The 19,773-nt window shown below is 40.3% G+C and overlaps 1 protein-coding gene across 6 annotated transcripts in view; it reads right to left on the reverse strand.

The window, feature by feature from the left end:
* RRP1B (ribosomal RNA processing 1B) overlaps positions 1 to 19,758 on the reverse strand; it is a 26,401-nt gene extending 6,643 nt beyond the window's left edge. For 2 of the 6 annotated variants that reach the window (XR_006415909.1, XR_006415910.1), the window contains exons 1-14: positions 19,553 to 19,758; positions 19,097 to 19,179; positions 16,983 to 17,040; positions 15,785 to 15,870; positions 14,006 to 14,067; positions 12,832 to 12,961; positions 11,545 to 11,609; positions 10,937 to 11,100; positions 8,328 to 8,419; positions 7,491 to 7,588; positions 7,336 to 7,355; positions 6,630 to 6,755; positions 4,117 to 4,847; positions 812 to 943 (exon numbers count right to left, since the gene is read on the reverse strand). Coding sequence is in view for 4 of the 6 variants with exons in the window: in XM_044442317.1 (XP_044298252.1) it covers positions 812 to 943; positions 4,117 to 4,847; positions 6,630 to 6,755; positions 7,336 to 7,355; positions 7,491 to 7,588; positions 8,328 to 8,419; positions 10,937 to 11,100; positions 11,545 to 11,609; positions 12,832 to 12,961; positions 14,006 to 14,067; positions 15,785 to 15,870; positions 16,983 to 17,040; positions 19,097 to 19,179; positions 19,553 to 19,697 (1,992 nt within the window). In the remaining 2 variants the exon portion in view is untranslated. The other 4 variants (XM_044442317.1, XM_044442319.1, XM_044442318.1 and 1 more) reach the window with 4 other exon arrangements.
* Positions 19,759 to 19,773: the final 15 nt, after the last annotated feature.

Genomic DNA, 19,773 nt, shown 5'->3' on the forward strand with positions numbered 1-19,773 from the left:
GCAGTGTTATCTTCATTTTAGATGTCAAAAGGGTTTTGTGGCTCCCGGTGTTCTGTTTTCTGTGGGAAATGGGTCCAAATGGCTCTTTGAGTGTTTAAGGTTGCCGACCCCTGACCTAGTCCACCACTTCATACACACAGTAGCAAACAAGCTGTTCATAGGTTCCCCCAAGCAGAATCCTCAACAACTGGTATATACAGACATGCCATCTCTGGTAAAAAAAAAAAAAAAAGGTAGCACTCAGCCACCAAGGCTAGTAGCCACTGATAGCCTCGTCCATGAAATATAAACAATATAAAAACAAATTCTATAGTAACCATGGCTGAGATAGCAGTTACTCCAGTAATCAATCAGTTCCACAGGCATGGTATCATGTAGGCCAGCATTCAGTGACTATTTTGCCAGGAAGAAAAGCCCCTGGGCAGGATCCAGTGAGGTCACTGCATTCCCACTCATTGTGTGACTCCTACTAGCACAACAAGGACCTGGTGCTTCACCAAGGAACCCCAGAAATGAGTAGAAATGCTTGTTTCCGGATTAGGACAAGTTAGCAGAGATCCCTGCCACATCCCAGAAATAAGCATTTCTATTCATTTCTGATTGCTTTAACAACCACTAGCTTTCTGTTGTGTTGGCAGAACCCACTATTAGCATATTAATACTGCCCTTTGTGAAGAACAGAGATGCTGTGTTCCCAGTCAACAATGCTTGGTAGTCCATGGCAATTTCTCTAGCCTGCAAAATCTCAAAGGCAATCAAACAACCTATTTCAGAAATCCTCAAGCCACAGACTTGGGCAGTGTTACTGTACCTGCATAGAGGTAATGCTCCCTTTGGCTTTTCTAAAAAACGTTGGCTTTGGTAATGCTGTCTTTTCAAATTTCACAAAGGCATTCCCTTCCTTATCCTTCTTCTTCAGCAGAAAGGCAGCAACACCAGTTTCCTGCATAGGAATAAATGAGCTGCTGGGTATAGGATAGCACTGGTGCAGTCAGGGTGTGATAACGAAATGCTTAATTTTGGCATTTGGATTAGCAACAGCATCACTTACAGAATGAAAAATGTTAAAAGAATTGTTAATACCACAGAGAACATCTGACATGGGACTGAATCACACATTTAAGAACCAGAAATAGGTGGAGAAATAGCCTGCTTTGCCTACTCCACCAACATGTATGCAACATAATGCACCAAACATAATGCACCAAACATAGTACGGTGTTTGTCCATGACTACCATGTCTCTTTTCCATACAGCCCTATCAAATGTTACCCACCAGGTGGAATTATGGGCCCATGCACTTGGGTGCGTACAGCAGTTCTCCCTTTCAAACATGGGAACCAGCCCTAATACTATGTCTGGCAGTTCAAGGGAGAGAATGGATAGTACAAAGGCAGTTTGGAAGAAGGAACAAGTCCTAAAAGCCAGAAAACACAAATACAAAACACAACCCCCTTTTGGTAAAGATCTCTTTAAAAAAGTCCATTTACTTCCAACTCTATGCAAGGAATAAAAAAATCAAAAGCTAAGGGTAAGGGCATTAATTTGGACAGATGAAAAGTTTTGGATGTATCAATATAAAATGTATTATGCAAGCTATATTAACTGGCTAACTGACTGAATAAAAGGCATCTCTTCCAGAATAGCAAGTTCTGAATAGGCTTACAAATGTAGCATTACACAATTTATTATAGGTATATCATGATTAAAAAAATAATTGCAAACCCCTCCATAGAAACATATTTTACATTGTATCTTATTAGAACTGGGAATAAATATACAACCATAATAAACCTAACTTATTAGCATCATTTGTAGACAATCCTGAATTTAATAAAGAAGGTTCAAAATGTTTTTGATTGGGGAAAAAGATGCCAAAACTGATATAAAAGGTCCAAGCAGCAGTCAATGGCATAGCAGATTATAATGAAATAAAAAACAGATGGGTTGTTGGACATTTCTTATGGGTTGACTATTTCCAAATTTTGAGAGGAGGCACTTCTATCAGTTAACTAAATAAAGTTACAGAATTTGAAAGGGTACTAATGCATATACCTCTTATGTTAAATATCTCTCATATAAAATACTATCCGTTCTAATGGGAAATGGATCAGGTAAGAATATATACAAGATGAGTACAGCATATAAAAGACTGTATTTATATGCAAGTTTCAGAATATTTGTGGCCGAGTGGAAATAAAAGTTATTTATATGTAAATATTAGAGAAAATGATTTCAAAATGATAAGAAGGTGTCAAACTCTTGTGATAATAAACAACATCAATTAAGAATTACAGCCCTTGATTATGGAAGTGGTGATTTTGATCATATGTAATGGACATATCCACTTCCAGAATGTTTTTGAAAAAGGTAACTATAATGGTTATGCTATAAGAGCCATTATTTTTTCATTTGAATTTTACTAAAGGCTATATACATAAAAATAATTACAAACTGACTGGCTATATTGTAATAGCTGCTAGATTCACATGTCTCAAATACTGAAAGTTGGCTAAAATTTCACATTTGAGATATACCAACAGTATAGATTTTGTGGCAATGGCCAAGTGTACTTCTTAAGAACTGAACAGCAGCCATGCTGGATCCCTCTAGTCCCACATTCTGTTGACACAGTGGTCAATCGGCCGCCTACAGGAAACCTAAATCTTCCACTCATGTTTCCCAGCAGCTGGTGTACCTACTGCCCTTGACACTGGAGGCAGCGTGCAGCCGTCAGAACTAGCTGCCGTTGATAGGCTTCTTCTCCATGACTTTGTCCAATGCTCTTTTAAAGCCATGCAAATTGGTGGTCATCACTAGATCTCATGGAAGCGAGTTCTGTTGCTTAACTATGCAGTGTGTAAAGTACTTTGTTTTATTGGTCCTGGATCTTCCACCCATCAGCTTTATGAGATGAGCGTAGTTTCTAATATTATGGGATGGGGGAAGTTCTCCCCATCTTCATTCTCTAGAATAAGCATAGTTCTGTGTAGCTCCATGTCTCCCCCACCTACTCGCCTTTTTTGTTAATGTAAGCAGTCCTTGGCCTTTCCCTGTAGACACGTGGCTTCAGCCCTGGTTACTTTTACTGCTCTTTTCTGCATTTTTTCCAACTCTACAATATTGTTGTTTAGTTGTGGTGACCCTATACACAGCATTCCAAATGTTATCACACCACAGATTTTTAAGGACACCATGATATTAACAGTTCTATTTTTGATTTATTTCCTAATCATGCTTAACATGGGGTCTGCTTTTTCCACAGCAGCCACATGGGTTGGTATTTTCATCAAGTTGTCTGCTACAACTAAGATCTCTTCATTAGCCACTGAACTCTGATCTGATCAGATTGTTTATACACTGGAATTTTGGAGGATTCTTTTGCTCCAACTTGCATCACTTTACATTTGCTGATATTGAAACATTTCCTTAAGAGGGCATACACAAGGCAAAAAAATACAGAGCAAAATGTGATTTTAGGGCCAATTAGTTGCCATTTGGGGAATTCTGAAGAACAAATTTAATAAAGCCTGTGCAAAATTTTTGCATTAAGATGATTTGGTGAACTCTCCTTTTTGTAATTGGTAGATACTGATTTATAAAATTATACATAATAAAAATAATTTTAAACAGAAGAATGCAAAATTCTAGATTTAAATTATTTCATAAAAAAGAAGCAGGCCATTTGCTCATGCAAGTGTGTAACTAACCACCCAAGCAAGAGTAAATGCTTTCAGCTCTTAATTTCAGAAAATAGCCAAGTACTCAAAAAGAAACATGATTAATTTGGAATGGAGCTTTTCTTTAGCTAGCTAGCTAAGATTTTCTACATCCTCACCTGGAGGCTCTCTTGCTTTTCGCTAGTGAAACCATGCACTGAACACATATTCCAAACAGAGAGCAGAACGATCTGGAATGTAAGCTTGGCTGTTTGAGGTAAAATCCTCACAGAACATGTGGTTTGGATAAAGGAGACCCTCGGACCACACAGCCTCATAAACTGTCTACTGTGGCCTGAGAAGGCATCTATTAATTTTCAAGTGGCCCACCAATCTCCTGGTTTGTTGAAGTGGCTACAAGTGGTAAAAAAATTAGGGCAGAACAGGATCTACTTACATCACTTCTGTTTTTCTTGTTTGCAACTTGAAGTTCATTTTCATCTATGGAATTCTGGACTTCCTTTATTTTCCTTTGCTTTCTTAAGCCAATTATTTTCTGTTTGGAACATCTAATCTTGACCAACTTCCCCAATGTTTGGTTTTTTTTCAACTTCACTTTATGAAGCGTTGTGGATTCTGACTCCACAAAGGGTTTCAACTCTGACTGCTGAACCGCCTCGTCAGGAAAACTGTTCCCAGTGATCATCCCAAGCTCTGGTTTCCATTTCTTCTTCGGCACTTCACAGTCATGACCTACTGTAGCACAGTGACCAAGATCCTCTGCAGTAATAACATTAGCGCCTCCATTTTGATGGGCAATTTTGACAGGAACTTTCTGGGGGCTGCCATTTTTCTTCTTTGGCTGTTTCTTTATACTGTTTACCAAACATGGCAGTGATTTCAATGTCGAATTATCACTGAGCCCTCCAATGGGAGTTGCTAAGGAGCCAGCTTCATTGACATTCATACTTAAAGATTTTTTTTGCCTTTTCTTACTAGTTGATAATTCAGTATCTTGGCTTGGCTCTTTGGATTTGCCTACATTGACTGGTGCTTTCTCATAACTTCCAGTAGCTGTGCAAGTGTCATCTATCTGACTAGCCTTCCTTTTTCGTTTCTTCCTTTTCTTCTGTGTTCCTGTATTGTTCTCTTCTTCCTCAGTACAGTCTTTTCTGTTGCTAGTGTTCTCTGTCAAGACAAATTAAGAAGGGGTAAAATTAAGAAACAAGCCACTGAGAGACAGCTTCTTATGCTGTGAGTTGGGAAAACAACTCTAATTTCTAAACGAGGGATGTGTAACATTTGGCCTGTGAGTCATATGTAGTCCTCATAGCTTTTTTTGCACCCTCCCTTCCAAATATGTTGCAGTGCAACAGAAATAACAACAAAAATAGTGTTACTTCTTGAAAACAAGGCAAGTGAGGTGCACACACCTTGTTTAAAAACAGAATTGTACTTCTGAAAGTTTTCAAGAAATGTGATTCTTTTTGTAAGATTACTTTTGCCCCACCACCCTTTTTGCTGCCACAGTATTATAGTAGCAGCTGAAATAGTGCTGTTGGTGCCTCTTCCCATGAAATCTGGAAGGGCAATGTAGCCCACCAAATCCTGAAAGCCTCCCAGCCGTATTTTATATAAAGCAAGGAAACAAAAATGGCTTCTGGGTGCTGGGTGTACTATTAATATAAAGGGATCCATACTGCCATTAGGTCCTGTTTGTTGCCATCTCTCAGAGGTTTTGCTTTAGCCACTCTGAGATGTTGAGAAAAAGGAGCCACTGGTCTCATCCCAACAGAAAAACAATAAATTATTGCATCTGGTGCTAACAGGGATCTTGGCTTGTAACAATGTTAATAATGTAATGATTATAATGAAATTATCATCACCCCCACTGTGGCTGATTTTCCAAATTAAATTAAACCTGAGTCCGCCTGTAGTCTACTCCTTCCAGTTAATGCTCATAGTACAACAGTAATAGGTATTTCTCTTTTCCAGTAAAGGCACTCTCACTATAGTAAATTTCAGATACCGTAATCTATTTCTGAAGATTTCCTAGGTATACCATCTCCAAGGGCAGCTTGGAGAGCGACAACAAGGATGGCCTTCTCAGTACTGCCCTGCCAGTACTCACTGAAGTCTGCTTGGTGCCAACACTGTACCTTTCCAGCTCCAGTTACAGTGGAGTATTACCCTATACTCCTAGGGAGTTAACATATGATAGGACATGTCAACTGTTTTAATAAGCTGTTTTAAATGTATATTGGAATTTTGTGATAAAGAATTACAGAATAGTAGAGTTGGAAGGGGCCATGAAGGTCATCAGGTCACCAATTTACATCAACCAACTCAGATGACTGTCAAGTTTCTTTTTCAATGTCTCTAGTGTGGGAGAGCCCACCACCTCTCTAGGCAGCTGGTTCCACTGTTGTATCGCTCAGACAATGAGGAAAGTTTTCCTGATAGCTAGCCTGAATCTGGGTTGTCGCAACTTGACCTGATTATTCCATGTCCTGCACTCTGGTATCGGCAACAAGACATCTTGACCTTCCTTTTTGCGACAGCCTTTGAGCTTCTTACAGAGGAATATCATGTCCCCCTCCCTCAGCCTTCTCTTCTCAAGACTGAACAAGCCCACTTCTCTCAATCTTTCCCCATAGGGCTTTGCCTGCAGTCCCTGAATCATCCTCGTTGCCCTCCTCTGTACCCTTTCTATTTTTTCTGCACCTTCTGTGTACTATTGTATTTATTTTATTGCCTTTTTAAATATTGAACCTATATTTATGAGCAGTTGTGAACCATCCAGACAGCTTCAGCTACTGAGCAGTACAGGAATAAAATTAAGAAAAGCCAGTCAGTTACCCCCCAAAAGTGCAAATCTAACACTACTGAGTAGGTTGGAGCTAAATTTCAGCAAAGTGCAACATACAGTAGAAGATTGACTAAATTGCTGCCAGCAGTTCTCGCCCTTACCGGCTTTCTCCAGCTTAGACTGATCTAAAGGTTTGCCAGATTTCCATTTGCACTTTCTCCTGCTGAAAGTATCATCATCTTCATCTGTCGAAACATCTTCAGGAAAATCATCTTGTGGAAAAGCCCCTGATGTGAGAGAATATTTGAATAAGAGCTGTCCCAAGGCTAACATTATTTTGAAGATCCTTTACTGATTGTGAAACATTAGTTCCGGTGCACACTTTTTGCTATTTTATAAGACAAACAAATTATGTTTGTTTAAAGAGGACGGCTAGTTCCTTCTCATTTATCCAAACTGTACCACAGAAGTAGTCAAGCTGCGGCCATTGGCTTGCCTTCCTAAATCCTCTGAAAGCAATCAATTCTGACAAGAGTGATCTGTCTCTGCTGGGCAGCCTGCTAGGTAGGAAGAGGAAAAGGGGAGGGCACCCATGTCCAGCTTTGGTCCCACCCATTATGGTCATGTGGCCCTGGACAATTTCCCCACATCCCCTCCAAGGAACATGGCCCATGTAAAGCATCACATACTGTAATCTGATTTTCTACCTCGCTCTGCTGTGAAATGGAAAAATCATGGATAATATTCTTTCCAAGATAAAAGAGACCAAGTAAATGCCCTATACATATGAAGCCCTCCCCCAGCTCTTCTGATACTGTACAATTCTTCATGGGAAACAAAACTGAAAAAAAGATGCGCAAATCTTACCTTCTGCAAGGTCTTGAAATCTGGAAAACAAATGATAAAAAGTTGTGTTGCTCCTGGATTGTATTTATTGGGTGAAAAAACTGGGATGCATGACAAGATGCAGAAGGAAAAATAATTTATACTGGTAATTCAGAATCTGTATTTACAGAACTTACTTTTTAATCACTTTGTAGAGGCGCTTTCTGTTAAAAGTAGGTGTATTTTTTCTGCTGGCCAATTCAAATAGTGTGTCTGCAACCATTTTATAATCGAACTGTCAAATAAAAAGAGATGCATTACAGCAATTCTGATCAGCAATATTTATTCATTTAGCTCAGGGTTGCTCAAACTTATCTACTCTTTCTGCTTTATGTGGATGCTCTCAGGTGCAGGGAAGAGGTCATATATGAATAATGGGCAGGAGCAGAGACAAAAACAGCACTATAGTTTTTAGAATGGGGGAAAAGCTGCACAAAAACCCAAAAGTCAATGGCTGGGGAAAGGATATGGAACTTTATAGGGAACCTCAAAGACCCAGACTTAAATCTTGGGTCTGACCTTCTGTACCTTGTTTACATGCCAACAGCAGTGGCTGAGTAATGTCAATAGGGTGGTCTATCCAATTGGAATTCTTACGGAGCTATTTATGGCACAGAATCCTATTTTGGTGCTAGCACATAGATGAAGGTTCAGACAGAAACTCAGAGTTGATCCACTATCCTGCTGCTATTGGAGCCACCAGCTTCCATGGCTGGTCAGTACAATCAAAACTACCCAGGAGACATTGGTATCTCATGTTTTGCAGACAGAGAAACAGCAATTTAGTCTAAGTTTAAAGCTGATATTGTAGTATGGAAGTCTTCCAATTTCCAAAGAAAAAGCTCCCATTGAGTAGTTTTATATTAATCTGGAGGAGTTCAAAAGACAGTTGCCTTTATTGATCAGGTTCAATAAGGAAATCATTAGTGTTCAAACCCTAGACCATTTAGTACTTTGCCTGTGACAACACCTACCTGGAGAACAGGCCCAATATTATCTTCTGCATCTTCAAAAAGGTTATCTTCAGTCTCAGAGCCTAGCAGGGATTTGTTTGACAAGCCCCTGCCTACACCAAAAACAAACAGCACATTTAACAAGCACTGTGAAGACCTGGAGCACTCAATACAGAATAGGGAAGAGACTTAATTGAGATCAAGGAGGCCAACATTCCAGATAACGGAGAAACAGGCACAACTGTTTTATCTATCAACAACAATAAAAAACTATACCTATTTAAATTGACATGTTATGTGATACACATACCCTAAAATGGTGTAACCAACTACAGCAGAAAAGGGTATACAAACTTTGTATGGCAGATCGAAGAAAGAGAAAATCCTCTAGTAACTCTATCAATGAACCCCTTTGCCCAGACTCAGTGGGAAGGTCTCTAGTATCCAGCTGGAAGAAAGAAGGTTCCATTTCTTCATTTAGGCCAGCCTTCCTTAGCAGCTTTCACCTTCCCTGGTACTCTCCAGATGTGATGACTTACAACTTTCACCATCCTCAACCAATGGTCATGATGGTTCAGGATGGCAGTCAACACATCCGGAGGACCTCAGATTGGGGAAGGCTAGTCCAGGCAATGATTAAGATAGAACTCAAAGAGAAACCACTACAAATAAGCTTAGTGCAAAGCAGAGAACAAGGCAACTGGTGTGCAAGAAGGCAGCTTTTTTTAAAAAAAGCTGGACACAGGATTTAGAACATGATCACGGTGAATCAGAGCAAAGGTCCATCTAGTAGATGTTCTACTGTTCACACAGTAGCCCCCTCATTCCTCTCTGAAGCTCACTAGTAGGGTATGAATGCAATAGTCCCTTTCAACTAATGTTCTCCAGCAACTGATATATAAATATTGCCTCTGATACTGGAAGTAACATATATTCATCATAACAAGTAGCTATCAAAAGCCTTGTCTTCCATGAATCCATCTAATCTCCCAGTCTTGCAAGCTGGTAGTGACAAGTCAGGGTTCAGACCTGTTTTTGGTGCAGGTCACCCTGTATGATGACCTATGCTGGGAGAGAGACAGGGAGAGTGTGACCCTGTTTATCCATGAACTTTGGCTTTCCAACCACAGTACTTCCAGGGACAACTCTCTGAGCAGGAAGTTGGTGGCGCTGTATTGCAGTGGTTCCGCTTCTACCTGGAGGGCTGTCTGCAGAATGTAGTGCTTGGCGAATAAGTTTCAGTCCCATATTCTCTCCAGCACGGAGTTCCTCAGGGTCTGTTCTGTCTCCTTTCTGTTTATTATTTTCATGAAATGCCTGAGTGGGATCATCCAGCATTTGAGTGTGCTGCCATCAGTATGCTGGTAACACACAACTCTGTTTCAGCAGGTGAGCCTGTGAACATGCTAAACGGGTTCCTGGCTACAACAATGGACTGAATGAGAGCCAACAAACTGAGCCATGATTCAGACAAGACCAAGATGCTGTTGGTGGGTGGTTCCCTTGACCAGATGGAAGGTGTTCAACCTATTCTAGGTGAGGTTGCACTCGACTGGAATGATCAGGTTTGTACCAGGACACTTCACTTAAGGCTCAGGTGGCTTCAGTGGCTCAGATGCCTTCTACCAACTTTGGCTGGCTGTCCAGCTGCACCCCTACAGTGATAAGCTAGATTAACAATTTAAACTATGTTCTGATAATCTTTAAATTAGATTACAGCAATGCACTCAATCTGGGGCTGCTCCTGAAGACAGTTCAGAAGCTGCAGCTTATGCAGAATGAGGCAGCCAGAATAGTAACTGGGACCTGTGGGAATGAACATATAAGACTGGTTCTGCCCTACCTGCATTGCCTGCTTGTTTGCTTCTAGACCCAGTTTAAGGTGCTGGTTTTAACCAATAAAGCCTTAGACAGCTTGGGACCACAATACCTGCTGGAGAACCACCCAACCGCAATCTAGTTGGACGCTATGCTCAACCCCTGGGCCCTTCCTCTTTGTGCTCACCTCAAGGGATGCTCAGAGGGTGCCAGTAGGGGTAGGGGGGAGGGACTCTCCCTGCAGTGGCCTCCCATCTGTGGAAGAACTCCCCTGCTGCAGCCCACCTGGTGCCAATCTGGCTACCTTTTCAGTGCGAAGGCAGGACAGCCCTTTATGCCGAGGGCTTTAAAGATCTTTTGTGTGCTTGGTTTCCCAGGGGCCTGAGAGGGTTATCCAACATATACTTTTCCTTTTCAGGTTCTTTTTTTTACTGTATGTTTTAGCCATTTTAAAATAATTTTAATAGTGTTTTGTTTTATGAAAGTTGCACTGTATTTGTTTGTTTTCTTTTATGCACTGTTCTAAACCACCCAGACGCTTTGGCTATGGGACGGCTAGAAATGAAATGAAATAAATAGTAACACCACCAATGTTTTTAATTGTGTTTGGAACAAATAACTGGAATCAATACGAATCCTTCAGCACAGGTGTTACTTGTTCCCTCAGCACAGTATCACTATAATTAGGTGCTGCAGTTTAAACTAACTGAAGTTCTTGAACACTCTTCAAAGGCACCCACCCCTACATAGAATGCATGGCAGTAATTTGCTCTAGAGATTACTGGAGAAGATCACAGGAGCTAGGTGCTTACCTTTGGCCATCAGCTTGTCCTCATCATCACTCCATTCATCATCTTCTGATACCTCCTCATCACCAGCAGCAGTCAGTTCTTTCATTAAATCTTCTATGGCAAATGGTGACTGATCCACAATGGCCTCAAAGATCCCGTGGACAACAGCTTGCAGTACGAGATGACTGAGCAATTGAAGGAAGGGAGGAAAGAGTATCAGAAAGGTTTGCAAATTTACTGGTCTACTGCTTACTCTTCCACAAGTAAGGCTTTGGGAATTGCCAAAAATAAAGGAACTCCATGAATTTTTAATCAAGAGCTATCAATTCATCCAATCTTTTTTCTAATGTTCTGAACAGTGTAGCACCAGCAGCATACAGAGGCTCAAGTACTGGTTTTCCTATTATCACTAGAAAGAAATTGATGTGGTTCCCATAGTTACACATACTTTCATTTTCCAGCACACAAAAGCTAGCTAGCCTTCCTCACAAAGAATGTGTCACAGTCACCCTCTGTGGCTGGGCTATGTTTCTTTTTTCCCATATGACTATTCAGACACTATTTGACGTGCGTGCACAGACAATCTACTAGAACCAACTTAAATAGCAAAATCCAGTTACTGAACGTACTCCTTGGTCTTGGCAACAATTTTGCAGAATGGTTCAATAAACTTGAGATTCTGGTCTGCTGTGAGCTGTAAGAATAAAACACAAGAGTTAATTCTGCTTCAACCTGGTTCTTCTACTCCGCTAGCCTTTGGCTTCTGGGGAAGAGCCATTACAGTAGATTGCAGAGGGAAAAAATCATCTATGCCTACAATTATATTCACAGAAAGCAAATGCTCTCTTTTTCTTTCCCTGCCCAAGGACAGAGAAATACTGGCAGATAGCACCTACTGAAATGATTCAAACTGGAATCTAGTGTTCAACAGCCAAAATATGGGGTTTTAGATAATAGTGTCCTTCCATAAGCAGAACAGACTGCGCTGGTGGATCACATTTTTCCACCCCTCTGCACACACCCCAAATCTGCTCTATAGGTTTGGAAAGCCTTCTGGAACAGATCCGAAGAGTGTGCTGGAGAAAGAATGAAAAGGAAATTCCCACTGAGCCAATGTCTACTTGCATAATGTTGCTTTAAGCCTATGATGAGGAAAACAAGAAGAAATGGGATGCATTTATTCTATTATCACCAATTAAAATACTGTCAGAATCAGCAGGTGTTTGCATTACATATGACAGGTCTTCCCGTATCAGTTGGCACTTATATTATGAACAGTACAATGATATTATGTACTGTGTTGGGCCTTTTTCATGTAGCTTGTCAAAATAAGACAAACTATAAGATATTTATTGAAAAAATAGAAAACTACATCAAAAGAATACTCTTCCCACCTACTATATACATCCAAACTAGTATTACAACTAGTGGTTAGAGAGATGGTCTGAGATCCAGGAGATCTGGCTTCTAGTCCCCACTCAGCCATGGAGCTCAATGGGAGACTTTGGGTCAGTCACTAACTCTCAGCCTAAACTACATTCCAGGGTTGTTGTGAGAATAAAACGGAGAGAAGAATTATGTAAGCTACCTGAGATTAGTTGCAGGAAAAAAGCAGGACATCAGTATAATAAATAATTATTATACAGATCACTAAGACATACAAAGTTGAACAGGTTGGTAACTTACAACATGATCTGAGGGGAAGATTTGGTTATATTACTTGTGCAGCATGCAATTTGTGCAAGAATAATACAGTATTATAGTGGACAACCTAAGCAAAAGCAACACAAACAAGGAAAGTAAACTGGGGTTTCACATCCTTCTGTGACAAAGAATTGACCCTGCTGGTTTTAAACGCTTTTTAAAGAGAAGACTTGTGCTATGGTGCTGCAGTTTGCAGCCATGTTGTGGCCTACCTCTTTAGCCCCAACTTTAGCCAGCTCTTCCAGATAGATGTCGATGAAATGTAATTTGACCCCAATGGCAGCACTGGTGTCTGGGTTAAGCACCTCCTTCATTAGCATGTTCAGAAATGTCTCAGTAAGACTGGAAAAAATGGAGGGTGGAAAGAAGTCCATTCAGTTCTGTTACACTATATGGTATTGTGCCAGTTGTTAAATATTGTTTAGTGCTACTAAACAATAGAGTTTAGTAGCACTAAACAACAGAGGCAAGCTACTCTGAATCCAGATTTCTTACTAATAACAAATCCTCTGAGAAAAAAAAACTATTCCAATACTGTGACATATTAAAAGGTGCCATCATACTTAGTTTTAAAAACACTGACTTAGTAGGACTGCTAATGCCATTTAGAATTGTATAAATGTTCCAGGAAAGCTTTCCCTAATGTGGTATCCTGTAGATGTGTTGGTTTACAACTACAAATGGGCATACTGGCTAGGGGATTATGGGAATTGTACTCCAACATACCTGAAAAGACCAGGTTAGTGAAGGTCGCTCTAGCATTTTGCACTAGGCCTTCACGGTACATAACTGAAAAGCCCAAATTTTCAGGAGGAGCTAATTATGTAAGTCAGGCATGCTAGGAGTTGTGGGGCTTTATCTAAACATGCATAGGATGGTGCCATTAAAAAAAATGAAAGTAGAAATCTGTTGCCTAATACTGAAGCTGTAACTCTAGGTGAGCATATTTGGGAATAACTTGTAGTACACTAATTACAAATAATGCCATTTGATTGATTTTTGAGTAACGTGCCAAAGTATGGGATTTAAGGTAAGTTAACAGCACAATCCTATGAATGTTTACCCAGAAGTAAGTCCCAGCTGTCTTACTCATTGAAGAGGTCTCGCACATAGGTAAATATGTATACGGTTGAAGCCACAACAGAACACACAAAGACTAAACTTACACTAAAGTACATACAGAGAAAGTCTGTACAAAACAGGCTTTGGTATGAACATACACAGAATATGTGCATAAGACAGTCTTTTGGTATAGGACCCATAATGTCTATCAGACATAACCAAAGGTGTTTCACTGCTTATTCACAAGTAATTACACTGAGTGAAAACAGTTGCTCTTTTGCACACATACAAATATCCATACACTCTACCCCAAGCGTCACCTACCTTTCATTCCATCCATTTCTTTTCAGTACTTCAAAGGACTGCCTCAGCATCATGCGGATCAGCTAGGTGAGAAAAGACACATCTTAATTTTTCAAATCACAGGAAGGGCTGTAAATTAAATCACCAAGTTTGTCCCACAGACAGACTTTAACTACCAGCACAATATCTACTCAGAATTAAAACTTACTGCACTCAGTGGGACTTACAAGGGAGTAAGGGTGTACAAGATTGTAACTGGAGATTGCCATCCAACAAGGCTGTCCGCAATGGGCATCCAACAGAACATGGAAGAAGTAAAGAGTAGGACAGCAAGGACTGACTCTGTGCTTCCCTCACCCTCCAAAAAACTTGAACAGCCGATTCTGCTTAAGCAGAATAGATTTATGGCCCAGTCTTAAAATTCTGGGCAAATAAAGTTCTACTAATGTCAACAGGATACGCAGTTGCAACAGATGTATACTGCCAGAGAATATCATTGTACAATCAAGCTTTTCTCCATGAGGACTGCAATAATTCAGAAATTGCCTGGGCAAAGGTAGCTGACCTAACACATTGAGGAATATCATGTAGCAGTGCTGAGACTGTACCACTTTAAAATGTAGGCTTGGGAATCACACATATATTCTCACATATATCAGGGATAAGGCCACGGCAGGCTAGTTTCTTGTGTGCACCATTTTTGGCATGGGAAAATATTCAAATGTATGACTTTCACGTCTTTAAGTCAAGTCAAATTTCTAGAAAGGTGGCATTGGATATTTCTTTTGAACGTGTTTATCTGTTCTCATGTTGAAGCTCAGGGCTGGCAATTTCTGGCACAAGGCTTGAAGGCCTACAGCATCAATATACAGTTTAGCCTAGAAGTTGGCTACAGTTCTGGAAGACTTCCAGGAAACAATCACACAAGTGCTGAAGCAATGCTAGCATTGTCACTGGCTCCATTTAGACAGCAAATGAAGAAACCGTAACTATGGCTCAATAGCACTTTGGGGGCATTCTTCCCCACATGCAATTACAAGTGTGTGAAGGGCAGAACAGGACCTACACAACTTGCTGGGAAGGTCTGAGGCAGACTGCTTAAAACATACAGGCTTTCCCCACACAATTCAGAATCATGTGGGACCACAATTTAAACCCCTCCCAAATGCATACACTGGGATCCTCATTTCAAATGTCCGTGAATGGATGAGTGGGGTTGAGCCCATGGGGTAATTTTGGTCTCCCCCTGGCAAGACTACAGCATCATGAGATCATCTAAAAATAGCTTGTGTGATGGACAGATTGACTTTGTCATTGAAGAAGAAAGAAGATACTGATTTCTATCAAACTTGGGACTCTTTTTATTATTGGCTAGAGAAACGGGACTTCATATAGATTCAAATATGTTTTTAAGTTCTCATAAATAGAAAAAATGTGGGGGCTGACCCAGCAGGTCTGATGTTTCTGATGACTGATGTTGTTTTTAGTTTTTCTTTGTATTAGGGTTATTTAGAATAAAACTTATTAAAAAAAATAGCTTGTGTGAATCAACAGGCTATGGGTTTAGATTAGTTGCCAACCCAGAATTGGAAACCATGGTTTGAAATGAGTTTTTCAAACTATAGTATGTCAGTTCAGACACATTGACAAATCATGGTTATCATTGTCACACATCTAGAAGTTGCTGCATCATGAAGATGGGACTGAACTTCAGTGCTGGGAAGTGGGAGAACCAAAACCAGATAAACCATTATTCACTCTTGGAAACTCAAACCATGAAGTAGAAGAGCTAACTTTTACCATGTAAAATTTATCTAGGCGTAGTCTGTCTATTCCATTCCATTCCCGGTTCATGGTTTGCCAAAAAGTCTGAATAAACAAATGCCCTGCAGTAAAATAATACAGATATTTTTCAAGCTATGTATCAGTTCTTTTAAGATTTTTTAAAAATAATACTCCACCTCAAATATTTTCATAAGTACTGTATACATAAGGGAAAAAAAGTTTGAACTTCCCTAAGATATATCCTAGGATGCAAAGAACATGCTGAAAGTAGGGATATGGAAGAACTTTTTGGTAGAGGAAGGCATTCCCTGGGGGGGGGGGTGAAATGTGAGGGGCTGCATGTCAGTGGTAGCTGGGACCAGAGGCAATGCCTCAACAAAAAGTATCCTCCCACAACCTGATGCCCTCAATATATGTTGGATTAAGACTCCTATAATTCCAAGTCTTCAAGCATACTATACAAAGAAAGTCCAAGACCTTTAATGTGAATTATGAGTTGCAGCCAATATTGCTGACAAACAGCACCATCAGCTAAACTGGGAGGGAGGGCAATTTCTTACCCTTCTGCAGCCTATCATGCACCTTCAAAATAGGTACCAGAGGCTTCAGAAACCCTCTAGAGCAGATATTGTGAAGCAGAGGCCTGCAAGAGGTTAGAGGGAAGGAGAAGGCAATTTAGTGTTGCCAATGTGCCCCCAGGATCAGTAGAAGGAGGGAGCAGACTACAAAGGATGGCATTAGAAAGCTGGCACACCCATTGTATTTTGCAAGGCTTAATCTTTCTCATCTCCCCAGATTGAGGTGATGGTATGTCCTCAATAGGACAAGGAACTCAAAAATTTCTATAGCGATGCAACTGTGGCTGAAAGTTACTTCTATGCAGGTGCAAGAATGACTGAATGGTCACTCTGCACATATCAGCTAAATTAGGGGGCTGAGTAAAAACATTAATAGTCTATATAGAATTATATAGAAGAATTTCATCCTGAGATTGTTTGAGTCCTTTGCATGATGTTCGATATGCAAGTCTGTACCAAATAATGGCTGTTCAAACTCTGCTCTGGAATCGCATGGGCTAGAAACTTGGCCTGTTTGGAAAACAAAGATCTCCAAGACATCAAATTCTGTCTTATTTTCAGTGTCCCTACATAATGTGGAACAGCCTTGGCTAGAAATCCTCACATATATAGAAAACACACAGAAAATTACTTACGAGCAGCCATGTTCTCAATTACATGAACGAGTTGTGATATATTGTTTGAGAGCTCCTCCTAAAAAAAGGATACTTTTTTTTTAGCGTATGCTGCAACAAAATCAAATTTTCATTTTCAGTATATGCCTCCTCCAGAAATTTTAAATCACTCTATAAATATAAAAAGCCATTTGGAGTCTTGCATAATTTAAGCACTAATAAAGTCAAAACATTATCTCTGCTACAACTGAGTTTGTTGCAGTTCGATATATAAATATCCCACAAGTCAGAGAGATGAGCAATCAAGAATATTAAACACTAGCTATATGGAAAAAAATTATATCCAACAGCAGGGTACATGATCAACAAAGACTGATGTCACAAATCTGAAGCGCTGATCTGCATTGCATATCAAAACTGAACACTTAAATACTCTTTAGCAGTATAGTCTATTAAACCTGAAATCCACAAATGACAAAATCCGAGTCAGCCACATAGTCATGAGGAAGTCTGTGCATCTCAACCTCACTTAAATCAATAAAATGCTAATTTTCTGATGTTGTCAGAATGCTCAAAATAGCCATCATCAAGCATTCTGCATGCTAAAAAAATAATTGATAGAAGTATCCTCATCATTACTCTGACGACCGATGTAGAGACGAGTTTGAAATATATATGCATCCCCCTGGCTATGAATTATTAGTAGCTGGGTAATAATTGGTTTATTTTAACTACTGTATTAACTTGGCTATAAACTATTAAAGGAGAGTGACTTTTTACTTTAACAAGCTCAGAATTTTAAGAAGTGATTTAAAAATCACAGTGAGAGCCAGTGTGGTGTAGTGGTTAAGAGCATGGGACTGGGACTCAGACGATCTGGGTTCTAGTCCCCGCTCAGCCATGGAGCCAACTGGGTGACTTTGAGCCAGTCACAGACTCTCAGCCCAACCTACCTCACAGGGTTGTTGTTGTGGGGATAAGATGGAGGAGAATGATGTAGGCTGCCTTGAGCCCTTTGTAGGAAAAAGGCAGGATATAAATCGAAAATAAAATTATTGTAATTTTACTTGAATATGTATTTACATTCCAATCAAATGTGAATATTCAGAAATAAGGCCGTGTTGAGTTCATTGCAATTTATTCTCAGGTAAGCACATGCAAACCTACAGCTTTAATCAAACAAATTCTTACCATATTTTATGAATATATGAGAAAGGCAATGCCACAGAGACTAGCTATAATAGTCAACCATATCTGCATAAGGTTTGAACTCTGTGTTCACTTACCTAAAATAAAGCTCACTACGATTAAGGCTGAAGTTCTATAGCTTTCAGGCAAACAAAGGGTATCACAACTTCATGCATGTCTGCTTAGGAGTAAATGCCAATGAAACAGCTTCAAGTATACAAAGAACAGCTCAATCCTAAAATGTAAATGTATTTAAAGTTGCAATGCCTTCAAATCACTGTTACCTTTGATCACTTATTGGAGATAAGAGACTGTTCTTCTGCATTGTGCCGAAGAACATTAGACTTTCTTGGGGAATCCCTGCTCCTATTAGTGATCAGAGATGAGTGGAGGTTTCCTGTCCAGAGCTGAATAAAGAGGTAGGCCTGTGCAAGAAGCTTGTGGTCCATATTATGAATCTCCACAGGCTGTATTTGGCCCACAGACTGGAGATCTTTCTATCCCAGTCCTACACTTTTTTTGAAGTATAACCAATTAAACAAATGGGATCTATTTTCAAGTCAACATGAATAAGATTGGGCTGCACATATATAGAGAGAACTGCATCCAGAGTTAGATCCAAGATCTGCCATCCAGGGATATAGATGCTTTATTTATGGAACTGACTCTCCATAATTTTTGGCAATTCACCTCACCCACTATCATAATTCATCCCATTCAGCAGTGTCACCCCAACCTTCTGAATAGCATTTCAGGGGACTGCCTCAGGAGAAAGATTATAAAAGGTTAATAACAAATACACACTGATATTTTTAGTTTTCCCTTCAATGGCTCTTGAATCAATGCAAGTCTGAAATACTTACATTATATGCCTATTAACATATGAAGCTCTACAGCATCTTAGAATTCTATTATTCCAGCACATATATGTTGTTTATAAAACATACCTGCAGCAGGGGTTTATCCTGCATCCACATGCAGTAAAAGAGTCCTTTCCATATTTTTAGCAACTCTTCTCGAGTAAAACTACCTGAAGCATCAAAAGGAAACTGTGCATTAAAGAAAGGAAAACTTTTAAGTTCATCCAACAACAGCTCCTGCCATACCTGTTTGCCCCATAATATTATAAGAACATCCGACCAGTCAGACCAAAACTCCCTTCATTTATCACTTTCCCTCCAAAGTTCTATGGTCTCCAACAGGCAGTGCTTTTTTCCTCTTGCCCCCATACCAACATGCCCCCCCCCCCGCCTCACGCCTACTTATTCCTGCCATTACTTCAGGGAGCATATTTTCACAGATGTCGCCTTCTTCGCAACTCAATTGGATCCACGGCTTGGCTCGGCACGGCACGGCACACTGCTTTGCCTTACAAGCACCACGTGCTTCCTCCCAGATCTTACCCGCTGGACTCTGGGTCCTGAGAGTGATATAGCCACGTAGCTTCTTCAGCGCTCGATCTCGAATCCGTTTCTCGTTCGCAGCCAGCCTCTGAGCGAACTGAATCTCGGGGGTCTGCAGGGCGGGCGCGACAGCGGCGGGAGCCATGATCCACCACAGACCATTCCTCTCCGTGCGGAAGAGAACGCCCCGCGTGGGCTGAGCCAGCACACTCCACCGAACG

This window comes from Varanus komodoensis, unplaced genomic scaffold (genome assembly GCF_004798865.1).
Source record: "Varanus komodoensis strain SLA01 unplaced genomic scaffold, ASM479886v1 scaffold4, whole genome shotgun sequence".
Taxonomy (NCBI): Eukaryota; Metazoa; Chordata; class Lepidosauria; order Squamata; family Varanidae; genus Varanus; species Varanus komodoensis.